The sequence below is a fragment of the Vanacampus margaritifer genome, chromosome 4 (genome assembly GCF_051991255.1).
Source record: "Vanacampus margaritifer isolate UIUO_Vmar chromosome 4, RoL_Vmar_1.0, whole genome shotgun sequence".
Taxonomy (NCBI): Eukaryota; Metazoa; Chordata; class Actinopteri; order Syngnathiformes; family Syngnathidae; genus Vanacampus; species Vanacampus margaritifer.
In genome coordinates this window covers 26,906,192-26,925,921 of record NC_135435.1, presented here as the reverse complement: position 1 = coordinate 26,925,921, position 19,730 = coordinate 26,906,192, and the positions used below count along the sequence as shown (strand labels likewise).

Here is a 19,730-nt window from a genome sequence, read left to right as displayed (position 1 = left end):
ATAAAAAAAAAAAAAAAAAAAATCCCGTTTAAGGACGCCACAAAACTGCTGAACAGCAAACCAACATTAAGTGCAATAACTCATTTTGTGATTTTTTTTTCACAATAACGTACTCAAAAAATCAAGACCGCGGGTGTTGAATGCGCAATTCTCTGGCGCAACTAAGACATCTACTGGTGAATGGTAACTTAAAACGACGGTTACCGTGCTGTTTCAGCACCAAAATCTCGGGAGGGACGAAATAGAACTATATTCGCATATTTGTAGATTATTTTTTATATTTGGCTTTTTCCCCCCCACAATTTTTTTTTTTTCTGGATTAAAAAAAAAATTCTTTCCACATTTATCCCTGGTTTTTCATGCAAAACATATACAGTGGTACCTCGGCTCACGAACGCTTCAGCTCACGAACTTTTCGCCTCACGAACATTAAATTCGCGAGCATTTTGTCTCGGCTGACGAACTAGTTTTCGGCGGACGAACCAAATTTCGCGACACGAGAAATCACGAGAAGCTGACGCACGCTCACGGCGTCCCAGTTCGTCGCTTCCTTTGTTTGAGTGCGGACGTGGTTTGTGTTCGGTAGACATTTTGGATCATTTTGGAGTACTTTTGGAGTGTACTTTTGCTACCATGGGACCGAAAAAGACCCCACAAAAGGCTAGTGTTAAGCCTAAGAAGACATTGAAGAAAATTACGGTCGAGCAGAAGAAGGAGATCATCGACAAACACGAACGAGGTGCGCGTTTATCAGCATCAAGTGAGAGCATCAAGACCATGTTAGCAAAGTGGAGTGATGTGCAGGATTTTGTCGAACAGTACCATTCAGAAAAGACTGTGGCTATGAGAATCATCAACATGATGAATGATAATTGTGATGCCTCAGTTTCGTAAGACCTTACAACTCAGAAAGCAACAGGTGTCAATTAAGAGGTTTTTAGTCAGCAACAAGGATAAAAAGTCTCCTAAGAAGCAAAGAAGAGAAGCCACACCGGAGGACTCTCCTTCCAAACAGTAACTCCCTCCCTCCCTCCTCCTCCCACTCCATTCCATCAAGCCTTCAACTACTGTACCATCACAAAGGCAAGTTGCAAGTTTTGCAAACAAAAACACTTTATTATACAGTACAGTGTATTTCTTTAATTACAATACAATAGCACATTTATTATACATAAAATAAGGTATATTTTGTGTAGTTTTAAGGCTTTTTTAGTAGAAAATTGTGTTTTATGGGGACCTGGGAACGGATTATTCTCATTTCAATGGTTTCCTATGGGAAATACTCGTTTGGAAGACGAACTTTTCGGCTCACATACTCTCTATGGGAACCAATTAAGTTTGTGAGCCAAGGTACCACTGTATGTACAGTATATATTGAATTTTCTAAAGCCCACAAGGAGCCCATGCCTGGTCTAACCTAACCCCTGATTGACTGAAGAAATTATTTTTGTTCTTTTAACTGAACTTGGTGTCCCAAGATTCTTGCCAACATAAACAAAGTACTATATTTAGCATTGATTTGTTATCATTCCGCAGTTTCTGGACCTCATATCAACTTCAGGGAAGTGGGATCAGAAGAGTATTGAAACACCAATCATGCTGAAAGAAGGGTATGCCGCCTTTATGTTTTCAACCTGATACTAACACGCCATGATCCTCATTTTACCGTCGTTTTAATAATCATTGTTGACCCGTCCAAATATTTCCCTTGCATCCGTGCCCAAGCGAAAATTAACTTTTTTAACCATACACATGAGGATACAAACGGAGTCATTTTGTACACAAAATGTGCTGCTTTTTAATGAATGAGGCTTCAAAGGAAAGCTAGTTTTCCTGCCCCACTCACCAACACCCCCACCCTCTTGTCTTTCTGCTACCGGGAGTAGAAGTGTAAAAGTCACAATAAAGAGGGTGGATGGAAAAGTGTCAAAAGGCACCAAGGGCAGGTAAGAGCTTCCCCTTTGCCCTTGTGACCTCTCTCGTGTGTGTGTGCGCACCGTAAACCCTCCTCAAGTGGTCCACCTCCTCTCCCGCCTCACACTTGGTTGTAGACGGCTGAAAACAAATCACCTTTTTTGCGCATGCACGAGGACCGCGTGCACGAGGACCGCGGAAATGGCTAACACGATAGCTCCTCTCGTTCCTCGTCGCGCCAGATGTGACAGCGGGAACTGGTTACTGTACCCACATTCCTGGCTTCTCATATATCTGCCCACATCCTGACCCCAATTTTGTGTTCCTTGTATCCACTGTCACCTTATCGCTAACCCATGAGACACTCCAGCACAAGCTCCCAAGGGGGAAATCTGCACGTTTGGGGTGCAGGAATGCGAAAAGGACATACACATAATCACCCACATACAAAAAAAAATATATATATATATATATATATAAATATATTTAAAAAAAAGGAGACCAATGATGATGACATGTCAAATCGGTAAAATTACCGAATGAACAATACTGAGCTCTCCAGGAAAAAAAAAAAAGAATGCGAAAAGGAGACAAGTCTCACTGTGCAATCCCGTTTCCCCAAAATAGTCTGGCTGGCGCTTACGTGCGAGTTCCTCTTGTGTTCACATCCCTGTACATGTTTTATCAATTAACAGCAATGTCGACACTGTCACTCTTTACTGGCAGTTTTCGAGAGCACGCTGCTTTTCATTTCCCACTATTGGATCCAACCACCTGTTGCTAAGTTGTAAACATGAAGTGGAAATACACTTGGGATTCATAAACCATCACAGTGATTACTTGCGTGTGTCTTGTACTTGTGTTTCTATTTAGCTACACATGATGTGATGGCAAAGCAGCACTGTTTGTCAACGTGTCTTATCAGTGGGATGAAACGTTTTTCGGTTATTTTTACCTTCAAGTCCCGTTTGAGCCAGATAGCACACAAGTTACGTCAAGTTAAAAAAAATAAAAATAAAGGGTTAACTCACACATATGGACACGATATTTAACACATGCACGAAGGAGTGCTAATTTATACCGCTGTAAATACCTTGAGCTTGAGCTCATCTACTGTATAAATATTTTCAGTCAAATGTCTCTCGTTTTTTTCCCTTTCAGATTTATGATCAAGCGAGCGCAAGGAAGAAACCGATTCGGAATGAAGAACTTTAAAAAGAGATGGTTTCGTCTCACCAACCACGAGTTCACTTACCACAAGACTAAAGGTAGCGTCTTCGTTTTGTCTTTGTAGACGAATTAGCGGGAGGCTGGGAATGTACTAAATTCAAACGACACGGCACATGAACATGTCAACATTTTCAAATTTCCTATTCACTGCACTCATTTAGTCGACACACATTTTCCTTAGATAATGGCTGTTAGGCATGGGCCGATTACCAGTTTGACGGTTTTATAAAGTCTCCCGCTAACACTGGTAGCGAGCTCTTCGCTTTTCTTGAGGGTACGTCTAAGCAGGGCACAATATGATTGACTGCTTACAGAGTTTGAACCTTTTTTTTCCTCCTTCATGGTGAGCAGAGAAAGCGCAGTTACACACGGGAGAAGAGAGAGGAAGCAAGACCAAAGAGACACTGAACACAGATTATTTATTTATTTTAAACAGCGCCAGCGGGTACTAATTAGCCCCAAGGACAACTTAAGTAGCACACGTGTCTGTTCTAAAGATAGCTCATTTGTGATGGGACACTGTGACTTACTAAGAACAATATTAACATTTATCCATTTATTTACTTATTTAAAGGATCCTTGTGCAGTTTGTCACTTTTTTTTTTTTTTACTCGCGGCTGCCACCTCTGGCCCAAAGCGTAACTGCAGCATCTGTGTCTGGCTCGGTCATGGTGCGCGTGTGAGGGTCCGCACACTCTACTATAAAGGGAAGACAAAAGCTGATAGGTGAAGTCAGAGTAAAAGAGTCAGGGCTCTTCGTACTCCTCTGGGCATTGGTGGAGCATGCAAGGTGAAGAAAAAGCTAATATTACCTTTTTAAACGGCACAGAGCACCTTTAAATATTCTTTATATTTTTTTAAACTACAATAGTTTGTGTTCAATGCGAAAAATTGCGCGTGGTGGGGGGGGGTCCGTTTGGATCTGTACTTTTAATACCATGAAACTGTGAAATTTTTGCTCACCGTGATCATAATCAGAATCTAATATTGGCCCTAGCCAACTGGCTTGTCATACATAAAAATTAAAACAATTAATTAATATTATTATTTTTTAAGTAAATAATTTAACAAAATTTTAATAAAAAAATAATAATAATAATAAACATTGTTTTAAATTATTATTATTTTTTTTAAATACAATGTTTTGTTTTGTTTTTAAGTTGAGAAACAGAAACCCAAAAGTACAAAACCTCCACTAATGCATTACCTCTTACTTCCAGGAGAGGGAGCATTGTGCAGCATTCCCATAGAGAACATTCTGGCTGTGGAAAGGCTGGAGGAGGAGTCCTTCAAGATGAAAAATGTAAGGGCTTAACAAAAAGTTAAAGACTTCAAGACTACTTTCTCATGAACCATGGCTTTTTTTGTTGTTGTTGCTCCTCCCTCCAGATGTTCCAGGTGATCCAGCCAGAGAGGGCACTCTACATCCAAGCCAACAACTGCGTCGAGGCGCGAGATTGGATCGACATCTTAACCAAAGTCAGCCAATGCAACCGCAAGCGTCTTAGCACCTATCATCCTTCAGCCTACCTCAACGGCCACTGGCTCTGCTGCAAGCTCTCTGCCGACACGGCGCCTGGCTGTACGCCCTGCACCGGGTGTGTGGAGTCGTCCAAAAATTCTCCCGGGTGGTCCTTATCTTGTGTTTTTGCTCTTCTCACGTTCCTGCCTGCATCTGTTTCTAGCGGCCTCCCAGCCAACATCCAGCTGGACGTAGACGGGGACAGAGAGACTGAGCGGATCTATTCCCTGTACAGCACATACATGACCAAACTGATCAAGATGCAAGGTCAGAAAGGGCAAAACGTCCTCAAGTATGTTTGTCTTCAACTGTTGTTTTACCTCACATGTAAGGCTGCTCGATTATGAAGAAAATATTAATCACGATTATTTTTGGTAAGAATTATACGGAAGAAGGCCAGTGAAGAGAGAGAAAAAAAGTTTGGCAGGATCTGACTTTATTCTCAGATATTTGACTTTAAAGTGAGAATTCTGACTTTAATCTCAAAATTCTGATTTAAAAGTGAGAATTCTGACTTTATTCTCAAAATGTTGAGTTTCTGACTTCAAAGTCAGAATTCTGAGATTAAAGTGAGAATTCTCACTTAAATTGTGACTTTAAAGTGAGAATTCTGACTTTATTCTCAAAATTTTGAGTTTCTGATTTCTAATTCAGAATTCTGACTTTATTCTCAAAATGTTGAGTTTCTGACTTCTAAATCAGAATTCTGAGATTAAAGTCAGAATTCTGACTTTATTCTCAGAATATTTACTTTGAAGTCAGAAAGTCAGAACTCTGAGATTAAAGTTAGAATTCAGACTTTCTGGCTTCCCCCCACAATTCATATCTCTACGTCACAAAGTCAGAATTCTCACTTTAAAGTCAGAATTCTGAGAATAAAGTGAGAATAATTGAAATCACGTTTAGGACGATCTTTTATTTTTTTGGTACAAAACAAGAAAATGTTTAAACATAAAAAACTAATAAAAAATATTAAGAAAAATAAAATTATTTGAAGCACTAATTATGCAAGTTCCTTTTGGATGAAACAACATTTATTATTATTATTTTTTTTAATGTAATGTAAATTTAAACAAATCAAAAGTTCGTATTAATAATCTTTTATTTACGATTATACTGATTTTGTAAAGAGCCCTACTCACATGTTCTTTGTTGTTGGATCGTTCTCCCTTTGGCCCGCAGAGGCCTGTGGCAGCAAGTCGGTGTACGACGGACCCGAGCTCGAGGAATACTCCAGCTTCGTCATTGACGACCCCCAGGAGACCTACAAAACCCTCAAGCAGATCGTTTCAGCTGTGCAGACTTTGGAGCAACAGCATACCAAGTACAAACGAGACAAGTTCAAGAAGACCAAGATAGGCAGCCAGTACGTGGTTCTGCTTGTCAATTATTTGGGGTTTTATGATGTTGTTGACAACATGATTCCCAATATTGCACTTACTTGTAGTCCAAATCTGCAGTTTAACCTAACCACTAATTCTCCTTATTTCCACAGAGAACATCCAATAGGGGACAAGAGTTTCCAGTGCTACATCCGTCAGCAGTCCGAGAGCTCCACCTATTCCATCTGACCACGACTCTCGAGACTCCTTCTGTGACGTTCAGAATCAGCGCGTTGGACTTGACGGTGAATCGCAGTCCATCTGTTCTGAAGTGGCTTGCACCGGATCTGCTGCATTCAGGGAAAATACGAGTTTTATAGTTTCCCCACCGGAAACAAGACAGGACAGGGTTGTGCTCAAGCACTCCATATATATGGAGAAACTGACCTCAGATCAGTTATGACAGAAGAGGAACACACGTGGAGGAAGAAGTTGAAGAACTGTTCGTCTTTTTTGTGATGCGAGGACAGAACAAAACTTTTCACTGGACAGCTTTTAACAGTGAACGACACGCACTTTAATCACCTCCAAATCAATGCACGGACAAGACATTTTTCAAAAAACTATATTTTATGGTGTTGATTTGTATTTTGGTTGTTGTAATAGTTCTTTGTGTATAACATCTTTACAGACCAAATCTTCAGAAGGAGCAACAGTATTTCCCCCCTTTTATGCCTAGAAATAATAAAAAGGTCGACAGCTGGCAAAAATGGATTTTTGGGACCAAGTGCAGCCTGATGCGTTGGAGGTGTGAGCGAAATCACACTCACGCTGGCACCTGCTGCCGTCGTTTATCATCCGTGTGCTAGCAGATGCTGATCTTTTATTTGCTGTAGTGTTTTGAAGTCCTGCCCCGGCCACTTGATCCAGATTGGAGCTGATTCCAAGCAAAAACCTGGAAGGCTCTTTGGGTTTCTGTGCGAGCAGTTTGAAAGACGGCACGACTTCATTGTTGGAGGTCTTTTATGCGTCAGGTTGGAGATGGATTCAAGCTATGTGCTTTCACAATCGTTTTTATTGGCTAGATTGTGACAACCACTTATTTATACTTGATATTGCAGAAAGTATACAAAAATGCAGGTCATCAAACTTCATTAACTACAGAAGCGTGGATTGCCAACGTTCAAGTAAACATTTTTGACCGGTTGAGGAAGTACGTTCAAATGTACTGGTAGGCTAAATGCTACAAACATAGCATATTTAACTCATTCGCTGCCATTGACGGCTATAGACGTCAAAAATTAATTTGAACTATTTCTATTAGTTTAACTTTTTTTTTTTTCACTTTTGTTAACAAGAGTATGAAAACCTTTTTTTTTGTACATTTAGAACAGATATAAAATTTGTGATTAATTGTGAGTTAACTATTAAAGTCATGCGATTAATTACAATAAAAAAATTTAATCGCCTGCCGCCCCTAATTTTTAACAATCTTTTCTTAAAAAAAATGTCTAGGTTTCCATACCCTTGTTTAACAAAAGTGGAAAAAAATGTTAAACTAATAGAAATAGTTCAAATGAATTTTTGCCTTTATAGGCGTCAACGGCAGTAAATGAGTTAAAATGCCGAACCCAGACATAATAATAAACCCTAAAAATTAGGAATAAGCAATGTTTTTTTTTTGCTTTATTTTGTCAATCTTGCCCACCAGCACCTCATCTTTCTTCAAAGGTACTGGATTTTGATCTTGCTAACACTTTTATTGTGTGAGTGTTTGTGTGTGTGTGTCGTCTGTTGAATTCATTGTATCATTACTGTACTTTTTTTCTTGCCAAACCAGTGCGTGTGTCATCACAGCAGACTCCGGTCACCTTTGTGCAAGCAGGTGAAATAACGCCATTCACATGCTTGCTTTATATCTCCAAATGTAAGCACCTGGTTGTGCATCCTCCGTGGTGGTCAGTGCCAGTCTTTTCTTTTTTTTTTTTAAATATAATATTCTTTGTTAAACAAATATTATAATAATACAATGCATTAAATGGATGTGTGTGTGTGTGTTTTAAATATATGTTTCATAACCTGTGATGTTTAAAAAGCTGTTGGGTGATTTTTTTTTTTAAGCTATGAATTTGACTCTGCCATACAGACATCTTGCTGTGCATCTGAGTTGAATGACTGAAGTGTGTAAATGTTTAACCGCCATGCCAAGTGAATTGACCCAGTGTTAGCAGTGAGAAGGCAGCATGCCAGTAGTAAGATTTTAATTTTTTTTTAATCACTGCCTGTAATGATACTAATAACAGTATGGCAAACAGTCTTATATTGTTCCCATTTTTCTTATTATGTAGAACCACACACAGTCCTTTCTCATGGATCTTTAACTCATCCACTGCCATTGACGGCTATAGACGTCAAAAATTAATTTGAACTATTTCGATTAGTTAAAAAAAAAATCCACTTCTGTTAACAAGAGTATGAAAACCTAGAAAAAAAATAACAATCTTTTATCCCCCCCCTAAAAAAAAAAAAGATTATTAACAAATGTCTATGTTTTCATACTCTTGTTAACAAAAGTGGAAAAAAATGTTAAACTAATAGAAATTGTTAAAACGAATTTTTGATGTTTATAGGCGTCAATGACAGTGAATGAGTTCATTTATTCTCCCCAAACATGCAATTTGTGTCCACTAACGCCTCAGGTTTTGAGTATTAACCACACAACTAAGCCCTTTCAGTCACTTTTTTTTTCTTATTAACCTTACAAACATCAGCTTTTGGGGAAAAGCCGTTAAAGTAACAGCAACTTTCACACCCTCGAGCCTACAAAGGACTGATTTATTCTAATACCCCCCCCCCCCACCTTGCAATAATATTGACTCTTTCCCATAAATTTGCTAATTAACTACACACAGAATCCACATGTATTTTGTACAAATATTTTAAAAGTAAAATATATCTTATTGTGAGTGTACTGTATATAGAACAGTGGGATGAATGGTGAAGTGTATTGTGCTTTTTCTCTTAACAACAAAATGAAAATATTAATGCAAATGTGGTGTCCGTGTCATTTGTTCACCGTTTATGACTTTCTCTTTCTTTTAAATTTGACATTTTATAATCGTTTTTTTGCAAATAAAAGATTGTGTGTGACGTCAGTATTCCGTATAAATGTTTATTTTTTTTATCTTTGTAAAACTCACTCAAATACAAAAAAATTGTGTATAACATTTAAGACAAATGATGTCTTAATTCATAGCCTTGCATTGGATACATTAACTGTTCTACTCTGTCATGTATTAGAAACATTGGAGTTAGATGAAGTAAACTCGTGTTTGACTGTAAACTGTTTAAACAACTTAACCGTGTTCTTTGATGGCTTCCTAACATCCTCCAGATGATTCGTTGGATACTTGTTAGTTGTTGGGCCAGTCCGGTGCATATGTTACACAAGTCTTTGGATTCCTTTGTCTAGAAATTGCAGTTGCTCCAGAGAGAGAAATGCTCCAATCAAGATGAATACCAGCAATTGAAAATAATTAAACAGAAGTGCATATCATAGCAATGGTTGCACACCATGCAAATACATATTCTTCCTTGCGACTGCGAAAAAAAAAATACATCTGATTGGATGTCTGGTAAGTGCTTTGATCTTCCTGTAAATCGAAAGTCATGACATCATTTCTTTTTCACTCTCTCCCAACAACTTGCTTTTGATCGCCTTGTGGAAAACGTACTACTTTGGAGCCAGTGTTTGGGCTGAGATGAACAATAGCTCACCTAATTGGCTGCACATGTTGTTCTTTGATTTCCCTTGCATATTTAGACATTGATGTGCTATTTGGATGCACAATAACACAGTACAGTATTTTACAAATCATTTTGTGAAGCTATGACTTTCTACCCTTGCTTCATTTTGACTCTAATATCAAAATATTAAAACTTTATTCTAGTAAGATTAGAACACTTGATCAAAAATACATCTTTGTTCTTGGACATATAAAAACGTTTTTCCTCTTCCCCTTGAAAATAGGCAACTTTTGAGTTACTATACGTTTTTGTATATTTAGGAGGTCATCGATTGCTGTTGAGTTGACTGATAATGCATAGGGCTCAGATAACGACAATCGCGGCTCCCCCGTTTTTTTTTTAAGATGAGCTATGATTGGTCGTTACCTTCAGCAAGTGTGACGTCATTTTCAGGCGACAGCAAGCAGCAAAATGGCCGCCACCTCAGACTTCAAAATACCAGGCTAAACATATATTTGTAAAACAAATATTTGGGTATTACTATTTTCACATACAATAATTTTATTTTTGTACTTAAAATTTCATTGTCAGTATTTTTTTTAAGTGTTTGTTCGAGTTAAATCAGTACTTTTACACTACGGCAAGACTTTTACCAGATACTGTTCCCACCACACAAGTACTCAATCTGCACTTGTACCCGACTACTCTATTTTTGCCCCGCTGCTCCCAATGAAGGGTTTGTTGTTGACAACCCACATTGTGGAGCTGCTGACCTCCCGGCGTGCATTGTGTGGAGTAAATCTGTTTTGTGCCTGAGTTCCACCCACCAGCAGTAAGTACACACGCACTTCTCTGCATGCCTCCCCCGCCCGTATCTCTCTGGCCCCCACCCCAGCTCTCGCATAGCGTTTTCGGGAAGAATAAGGTTTGAAGTCAGTCTTTTACGGGAGCCAAGCGGGGCCTAGCGGGACTAAACGACTCGACTATGTGGAGACAGAATCTTGTCTCGGCATGTCTCGTTTTTCTGCTGACGTTCGCCGATGCTTCGCGATGTAAGTTTGTTTGATTCATACCCAAAAGTTCTTGTCTTGAAAGTTAAAGTTAAATCACGTGTTTTTGTTGTTGCTACTAATCAAGTGAGTGAGTTGTAATATTCAAACTACGCGTGCACATCACGAGGTGCTTATACTAACAAAAGGTCATTTCTTGGAAATCTCAGTTTCGCAATGACCTCTTTTCCCCCCACACGCCATTTCGTTCATATAAGAGCAATTTGGCTTGGCCAATTCATCCATGCAGACTCCAGCTCCATCTGCCATGTGTCAGAAGCAAACATGACTAAATTCCTGCTTGGATCAGTCATATGTTATTGTAACATGAAGCCACTTGGATTCTTGGATGAATCCCGTTTGCGGGAACTGCATGTTGTGCAAAAAGGACAACAAGCAGTTTGTTGACATGTGTGTGTTCATACGCGTGTTTCCATGTGTGTCCCAGTTCTGAGCCAGAGCACATCATCGCACTTCCTGAGCCGGCGCAGGAGGGCTAACTCTCTTTTTGAGGAGCACAAGAAGGGCAACCTGGAAAGGGAGTGCATTGAGGAGCTGTGCAACAGGGAGGAGGCCAGGGAGATCTTTGAGAACGTCCCTGAGACGGTAAGAAGGGACACCAAAGTCCTTACCTGAATGAGAGGAGGGGGGGGGGGGGTTCGTTGGTGGGAAGCCATCCATCCATCCAATGACCCAACTCCAAATATGATATTTAATAAGATTCAACATTTCAGCTAAAATAAAAAAGCAAGCACTGAATAAAAAAAAAATAAAAAAGCATTTTCTTTTACAGGACTTCTTTTATCCGAGGTATGTTGGTAAGTTTGCAGACAGGTCTTTTTTTTTTTTGAATATATTGGGATTTTTTTCCCCTTCTGTTTAGTAAATATGTATCTCTTTTTCAGCGTGTCTGGGCTCCCATCGTGTTGGCATCAACAACCACTATTCCGATTCTGCCATCCCGTCAGACCTTCGGACCTGTGTGAAAGGTGGGTGCTATTTTCATGTCGCTTCGTTCAGCGCGGAGAGGTCACCATGTGTGCTGCAGGAAATGATCCAATTTTCATCAACTCATTCACTGCCATTAACGGCGATAAATGTCAAAAATTCATATGAACTATTTCTATTAGTTTAACCATTTTTCCACTTTTGTTAACAAGAGTATGAAAACCTAGATTTTTTTATATTTATTTTTTTAAATTTTTGTTAACTCGTGTAGTCATGCGATTAATTATGATTAAAAATGTTAATTAATTAATTTAAAAAAAAGATTATTACAAATCTTTTTTTTAAATTAATTTATGGCAGTAAATAAGTTAATTGGTCTGAAAATGATCTGTTTACGAAAAATTTATTTATTTGTGAAAAAATTGAGATCCACAAGAGGTTCACATAAAAAATAATATATATATATATTTTGCCTATGTTGCTTTTTGTTCCATCAAAATGTTGTTTGTTGTTGGACAGAAATCAGCAATCAGTGCACGCCGTTTCCGTGCTACAAGGAAGGTACCGAGCGCTGCGTGGACGGTCAAGCCTCATATACGTGTGTGTGCAAGCCTGGCTGGAATGGGCAATGCTGTGAGAAAGGTGAGTTCAGTTTAAAAAAAATAAAAATAAAATTCTGACTTAAAATGAGAATGACCAATTTGTCTGTTGTGCAGATATCGATGAATGTTCCGATCCCAAGTTTCCAGCGGGATGTAACCAGAAATGTGAAAATATTCCGGGAAGCTTCCACTGCACATGTAAAGATGGCTACTATCTTAGCGACAATATCAACTGTTTGGGTAAGACCTTTCCGTGTTTTATAATCACATAGCCGTAATTTTGAGCTTTCTTTGTGAGCGTAGCTACATTTACAATGAGATCAACAGGTGTTAATTTTTACGTGCATGATTTTGCATCATATTGAATTCCGAACCACTGAAAACCGCAACTGCGATAACAAACGTGTTTATTATTCACATGATTGTATAACATGAGGACAGATGTTTTTACTGTGACCCCCCGTGGCGGAAATGCAGCTGCCTCAAAGTGATGTTCAGCAGCTAAGAAAACAGGTCACTCGCAACATTGCCGTTGATAATGTCCCGGGTGTACTTAGTATATAAATATATGCCACTTTTACTCACCCGGCTGTTTCTAAACCATCTACTCATACATTGACTTGAATCAAAACAAAATGCCCCTCCAAAAGCATCAGAAGAGGTTGTTTAAACTGACAAACTGACATTATCGCTCTTACTTGTTGTTGTTTGCTGTCTCACATTAGTAAGTAGTGCTCTGATTTGTCACTGTTTATCTTGTGTTAGTACAAAGTCTCTCTAAACATGCAGTGACTCAGTGAGAAACATTTACTTTCGCACATTTTTGATCGGGTCAGATTGTTTGCGGATAGCTCGTCGTTCTGTATTTGTTAAAATTGTTGAATGGAAGTGTCAGGGTCTGTTTTTGTTGTTCATATTAAAAGGCTGAAAAGTTCTTTTTTTCCGTCTGTATTCAGATATCAACGAGTGCCGAATGTACCCGAGTATTTGTGAAGAGCCTGCTAAATGTGTCAATACACCAGGAATGTTTGAGTGTCAGTGTCCAACAGGGTTCAAATACAACTTCACTTCCAAAAGCTGCAATGGTGAGTAACAAAACCTGACCTATGACCTAACCTGGCTTAGAAAGTCAACTGGCCCGAAATTCTGCGCGGTTGTCCTTCTTGAAGGATCCCTGAATCCTTTCCGATTTCATCATTGCAGATATCGACGAGTGCAAGGTGAACATCTGCGAAGGCTTTTGCGTCAACAGCGTGGGCAGCTACACGTGCCACTGCGACGGCCGCCAGGGTCTTCGCTTGGCGGATGGCAAGCACCGTTGCGAAAGGATCCCAGTCTGTGTGGAGTTGTACGACTCCAAATACGCTGAAATGTTGTACCTGGGGGAGCAGTTTGCAGGGCTTCCCGTGATATATCTTCTCTTCCGTTTGCCAGAGACAACAAAGTGAGCGTATATAATTGAGCGTAGAAATGTGTGTGAGTCGGAGTACTGTAAATCATTTTTTTTTTTAAAAAATCATTCACTTTCAGGTTTGCAGCCGAGTTTGACTTCCGCACATTTGACCCAGAGGGAGTTATCCTCTATGCAGAATCCTCCCAGGACGCGTGGTTCATGCTGGGGCTACGAGACGGCCGCATCGAGGTCCAATTTAAAAATCAGCACACGTTAAAGGTCACCAGTGGAGGGAAAGCCATCAATGATGGACAGTGGCATGTGGTAAGAAGATTTGAATGGAAGATAGATGAACATGTTGCACTTTTTTTAGAGTGTGCGTGGAAACATACAATTTGTGTGTTCATAGTATTAAATTGCTAAAGTTACTGTTAAGTGCTAATGAGAAGCATAACAAGGCCCAAAATATGCGGTTTTGCATCACATTTTGCGCATCATTGAAACAACACGTTGAATAGAAAAACTGAAAATAAACAGAAGTCCTTATGCCGCACCAGCTAGCTAGCAACGAGTTTCAGCTAGCTACTGCTGTGGCTAAACACGTTGTGGACTCGCTCCTAAGTCATTAATCGTCGCCTCCGTTGTGGACGACACAGTAAGGTACACATGTGACAAGGATTGTTCTGACAAAAGGATGACAAGGAAAGATGGAGAAGCCATGCTAATTGCTAAGCTAACCTAAGCTTGACAACGACTGCGTTTATCACTGGAAGTAAATGCTTGGGTGATGGAGTCCACTTTTCATAGATGTTTGGCTGAAACCATATCAGTAATATTATTTGTTTTCACAGTAGAATCCGGAGTTTTGACTTGACTCACAATTATTTTACAGTTGATCTTATCTTTCTTTTTACTTAAATGCAATTTAGATTTGCTTCCTGTTTTTTTTTTTTTGCTATACATTAAACAATGTGACTTTAAGAAATAAAAAATGATTTTGATGGGAATTTTTTTTTTTGAACCTGCAAATAAGTAAATAAATAAGTTTGTAAGCTGCTCCTCAAATAAAATCACAAAACTGCTCCAACAAAGAAGGGGAAAAAAAATACTTGAGTAATGACAGCAGCACTATATGCGACCGGCAGGTTTCTGTGGACGAACTTGAGAAGAGCATCAGTGTGAAGATCAGCAAGGAAGCGGTAATGAGCATCAACAGTCCTGAGAGTCTCTTTACGGGGGTCAACGGCAAACTGGCGACCAAAGTTTACATCGCCGGTCTCCCCAATCGCACCAACAGTCTCATCAAACCTGTAAGTGGCCATCCTCAAGTGCTCCTTTTTTTTTTTTTCTGTTGCACCCGATTCCTAATAATGTATGAATCATGAAAATGAATGTTAAGAACCTAATCTGTCCAATAGATCAACCCACGACTTGATGGCTGCATCCGTGGCTGGAACCTGATGAACCAGGGAGCATCTGGATTGAAGGACGTCATCCAGGAGAAGGAAAGTAAACATTGCTACGTACATGTGGAACGAGGATCTTTTTTCACTGGAGGAGGATTGGCGCGCTTCAATATTGACTACAGTGAGTAAGTTACGTCAGACTTTATCAGTCCACATAGGGAAATATATTTGCAATGTCCGGTACACAGTAGTGTTATTTAACCCTGGAGAACCCAAGAATCATTTTCTTCTTTGGAAAATTATGAATTATACATTAAATGACTGCTATAAGTTCACTGAACACCAAAATATGTTTTTTCAATTTTAACCCTTTTTTTGAACTAGCTCAGAGTTGCTAATTTATCAAAAAAAAAAATATAAAACATACTCCTAGGCATTCTGCAACATGATATGAAATAGATTAACAAAAAAAACCCACAATTTTACCATCTGATGGTTTGCTGAGAAGATGGTTTTGTTTGGATTGATTTCCAGCTCAACAAAACAGCATGTTGCCAGCCATCTTGTCACCACCACTCTGGCTCATGTAGGTGCAATATTCATCCACTAGATGGCCCCATGCAGGGGTCAGAAGTGGCACTCTGGACTTTTGAAGTTAAATTTGTAAAAAAAAAGGGAAAAAAAAGGTATTTTTTCTTATTTGAGTAGCAAAATTTATAGGGGCCAAATTTGACCCCGTGGGTTCTCCAGGGTTAAACTGAGTGTGTGGAAGGGTGAAAGGAAAAAAGAGAATACTCATGGCATACATTAAAGCTCAATTGAGGTCCACAGGACTGGAAATAGGTAAGATATTTTGCATTCGTGTTTGGTTATTTAAAAAACAACATTTTCAAAGCTGTTTGTGCTGTTAAGGAAACAAAAAAATATAAACACATTTTCATGACATTATAAGAGAAGGATTATATTTACTAATGAATAACATATATTTTTTTTGTGTTTAGGTGATTCTGGAAGCTGGAAGGTGGATTTAAAGATGAACATCCGTCCTTCAAGCAGCACCGGCGTCCTCTTTGCCCTCGTTTCCAACGACAGAGTCCCGTTGTCGCTTGCTGTGCTGACCGACGGCGAATATGATGCCGTATGTGCATATTCAAACACTTTTAAGCATGTTTTAAGCATGCTTACGTTTTATTCATGTTTGTCACTCTGTTGTAGAACTTGCAAGTTTTCTTGGATGGGGTTATGGTTGCAACACTGGACTCAATGCTGTTGTGTTACCCGGACCGATTAACGGTGCTGTTGAGTGTCACGCCGACAGAAATTTCCATCTCAGCCAACTCTTCAGATGTCAGGGAAATATTGCCTGATGCCCTGCAGGAGGCGCTGCAGCGCCTTAACTCCACAATGCAGAATCCGGTCAGCACCTACATTGGTGGGATACCAGGTCAGTTGAAGATTAGTTGTTTAGTAACATACTCAGCGGCGTGTGCTCGTCATATTAAGGCCAATGTGCCAGCGCTAATCATTTCAATACGAACGTCCCATTTTTGTCTTTTGAAGTCGGCTTCTTCCAAAAAGTGCTTCAAAGCAAGCTTAGTTACAGGAAACCTTCCCTAAGTATTTCCAAGTGACCATCTTGATTGATTCCAGGAATCAATGATCAGTGTTTCTTTGTGGTCTCATTAGTTGAATCTGCTGCAGTAAGCAACTGTTAAGAATTTAACACCAGAAGTGTCAATGTTATTGCATAGATAAAAGAAGAGGAATTGTCGCGTCAACTTTCGGAAAAGGTTTTCATTCATAACTTGATTTAACAACAAAAGTGTTTATATAGTGGTCTTTGTTGACTGATTATTTATATTACTTATGTTGTTTCTAAACTTTATTATTATTCTCTGTACTTATTCTCCACATTTTTCGGCGTGCCACATAATACCTATAATACACCGTTCAAATTTCATTGAAATCAAAAATTCACGCCTACCTGGGAATATAACGTCTGATTCCACATGACTTACTTTTTGCACAATTTAACGTTTAATATAAACTTTTTCCCGTTCATTTTCAATGCGAATGACATTCAACTTGTTTTTATTCATTTATCATTCAACGACAATTAAGAATTTGTAATGTCCACACAATTTATCTTTCAATTTACTTCATAAGCATTCCACATGCATTCAAATGTTAGCATTCAGCATTCACACACAATTTCTCCAGAAATTTCACTTTGTCTAGTTATTAATATATTATTTGTTTTTACCATTTAACTCATTCACTGCCATTGACGGCTTTAGACGTCAAAAAATCATTTGAACTATTTCTATTAGTTTAACATTTTTTTCCACTTTTGTTAACAAGAGTATGAAAACCTAGAAAAAAAATGATTGTACATTTAGAACAGATATAAAATTAGTGATTAATCGTTAGTTAACTAGTGAAGTCATGTGATTAATTATGGGAAATTTTAATCGCCTGACGCCCCGAATTTTTAAGAATCTTTTTTTAAAAAGTCATTTTAATTAATAAAAAAAAAATATAGTTAACTATTGAAGTCATGCGATTAATTACAATTAAAAAAATTACTCGCGTGATGCCCCTAATTTTTAATAATCTTTTCTTTAAAAAAATTTAAATTACTAAACTTTTTTTTTTTTTTCTAAAAGATTATTAAAAATTAGGGGCATCAGGCGATTACATTTTTAAATTGTAATTCATCGCATGACTTCACTAGTTAACTCACGATTAATCACAATTTTTATATCTGTTCTAAATGTACAATACAAAAAATTCTAGGTTTTCATTCTCTTGTTAACAAAAGTGGAAAAAAATGTTAAACTAATAGAAATAGTTCAAATGATTTTTTGGACGTCTATAGCCGTCAATGGCAGTAAATAGCCGGCTAACATTCCCATATATGCGCAGACACTTCCAGGTGTCAACTCTCGAAGAGCGCGTGTCACTACCCACGTTACGTTTTACATCCGTTTTCAATCATTTTCTCTCCCCCCTCCCCTTCCAGATGATGTCCCGTTGGATGCCACCCCAGTAACTGCCTTTTATCACGGCTGCATGGACATCTCTGTCAACGACCAGATGTTGGACTTTGACGAGGCCCTGAGCAAACACAACAGTATCAAGTCCCACTCCTGTCCTCCTGCCTCAACCCCAGAAACGGACGTTCTTCAGCCACAAGAGCGACCTTAATTAACACCACCACTCGCAGTAGGTAGCCGTGTCCTCCCCGTGGTGGAATGTTGAAAATTTAGGACACAGAATGGGAGGGAGTAGGAGAGATCAAGAAGAAGTTCTAGTTGGCTATACCGCACTTATCAATGTTTTTTTTCTCAATTACTTGCGATGTACGACGACAGCTAGTTTGCTGGAAGCCGGATGACGTAGTTGTAGCACTTTGCTGCAACCAAGCAATTCCAAGAAATGTTGGGAGAACAGCAAAGCTCCGTAGCAGCACGCATATCGTGTTGAGCAAGAGACGCTTGTGCTCCGAAGCCACCTGCAAGCCTGGCCTCTCTCGCTGGATCTTGGTGGGATTATTCCTCTCATCGAGGCTGATGAGACACATGTGGATAAATAACTTGAAATAAAAGTCAAACACATGCTTGCTGATTTATTTTTATTTTTTTTACAATTCAGATTGTATTGTCTTGTTTGAGTCACCCACATTTGTTGCAGCTCCGAACAGTGACCGTATTTTAATAGGGAAGGACCAAAAGGAAAATTTTGGGCTGAAATCAAGGAAGCTAAAGGCTGGAAAGTGAAATTAATTACAATACACTAATGCTCCTTTGCTTTTGATCCTATGACGTCCTTTGCTTAAAGACGTCACAGACACGCAAAGCAAATAAAGACCAACGCGTGGCTTTACTACAATATTCACATTGAAGATGTGTTTTGACTGACAAAAATGAGGAAACGTGCTCAAGAAAAGGGATGTCCTGTCCATTCTAGAACAAATCCGTAAAACCACGTGATTTCTTCGAGCCAGCAAACCATATTGACATTGGGTTTCATTTCCATCTACTCATCCATTTTCTATTGCACTTGTCCAAGAAATTAAAACAGGAAGGAAAGGACCAATAAAAAGAGTTGTTTTCTCTTTCTCTGAGTAATAGATTACTGGCGTCACGCCGAAACCTCCTAAGCCACAAAGTGGTAAAATTAAAAAATTGTCTACTAATCAACAATATTTGTCATTCCACACGCGTGGGTGTTATTTTTACAAATTATTTACCAAACTAAAGTGTTTAAAATGGCTTACTCTCTTTGAGGGTGTAATTATTAATGGTCGAACAAACACATTTTGGGGTCTCCTGAAAAGTTACTATTTTGGAGGTATAATTAGTTTCGACTCGACGCCAGTGCTATGTAAACAGACTAAGTTTATGTGTATGGAAAGTAAATGAAGTCTTGTGGAGAAAATGACGAGACAAAGTCACTTTTACGCTTTAACACAAAACAGTTTACACCGCAAGCTACTCCCTTTTTCATCCCTTTAATGTCTATCATCCTTGTCAACTTCTAACTTCTCTCCATAGACATTTTCTTTACCCTTGAAAATTAACCTATGAACGTATAT

General features: G+C 38.8%; 2 protein-coding genes across 3 annotated transcripts in view; both read left to right on the top strand.

Moving 5' to 3' along the window:
• rasa3 (RAS p21 protein activator 3) overlaps window positions 1-9,146 on the top strand; it is a 39,008-nt gene extending 29,862 nt beyond the window's left edge. Inside the window, exons 18-25 of one of the 2 annotated variants that reach the window (XM_077563948.1) lie at window positions 1,537-1,610; window positions 1,887-1,946; window positions 3,076-3,182; window positions 4,365-4,447; window positions 4,534-4,742; window positions 4,830-4,933; window positions 5,849-6,032; window positions 6,162-9,146. In XM_077563948.1, the coding sequence (XP_077420074.1) occupies window positions 1,537-1,610; window positions 1,887-1,946; window positions 3,076-3,182; window positions 4,365-4,447; window positions 4,534-4,742; window positions 4,830-4,933; window positions 5,849-6,032; window positions 6,162-6,237 (897 nt within the window). In that variant the 3' untranslated portion in view covers window positions 6,238-9,146. The remainder of the gene's footprint in view (window positions 1-1,536; window positions 1,611-1,886; window positions 1,947-3,075; window positions 3,183-4,364; window positions 4,448-4,533; window positions 4,743-4,829; window positions 4,934-5,848; window positions 6,033-6,161) is intronic. The other variant, XM_077563949.1, reaches the window with a different exon arrangement.
• A 1,443-nt stretch (window positions 9,147-10,589) lies between these two features.
• pros1 (protein S) lies at window positions 10,590-18,760 on the top strand. The gene is made up of 14 exons (XM_077564335.1): window positions 10,590-10,787; window positions 11,233-11,390; window positions 11,578-11,602; window positions 11,690-11,773; window positions 12,252-12,374; window positions 12,449-12,574; window positions 13,291-13,419; window positions 13,538-13,778; window positions 13,865-14,051; window positions 14,873-15,037; window positions 15,146-15,314; window positions 16,135-16,271; window positions 16,349-16,577; window positions 18,156-18,760. Exons 1-14 carry the CDS (start codon window positions 10,721-10,723, stop codon window positions 18,338-18,340), a joined length of 2,025 nt encoding a protein of 674 aa, XP_077420461.1. The 5' UTR covers window positions 10,590-10,720; the 3' UTR covers window positions 18,341-18,760.
• The last annotated feature ends 970 nt before the right edge of the window (window positions 18,761-19,730 follow it).

What these genes read in the sequence shown, in the direction of transcription:
- pros1 (XM_077564335.1), top strand. Translation starts at nt 10,721, where the DNA reads ATGTGGAGACAGAATCTTGTCTCGGCATGTCTCGTTTTTCTGCTGACG. An exon ending in TGGGCAATGCTGTGAGAAAG is followed by an intron (nt 12,375 to 12,448) that starts GTGAGTTCAGTT and finishes TCTGTTGTGCAG; the next exon opens with ATATCGATGAATGTTCCGAT. An exon ending in CCGACGGCGAATATGATGCC is followed by an intron (nt 16,272 to 16,348) that starts GTATGTGCATAT and finishes ACTCTGTTGTAG; the next exon opens with AACTTGCAAGTTTTCTTGGA.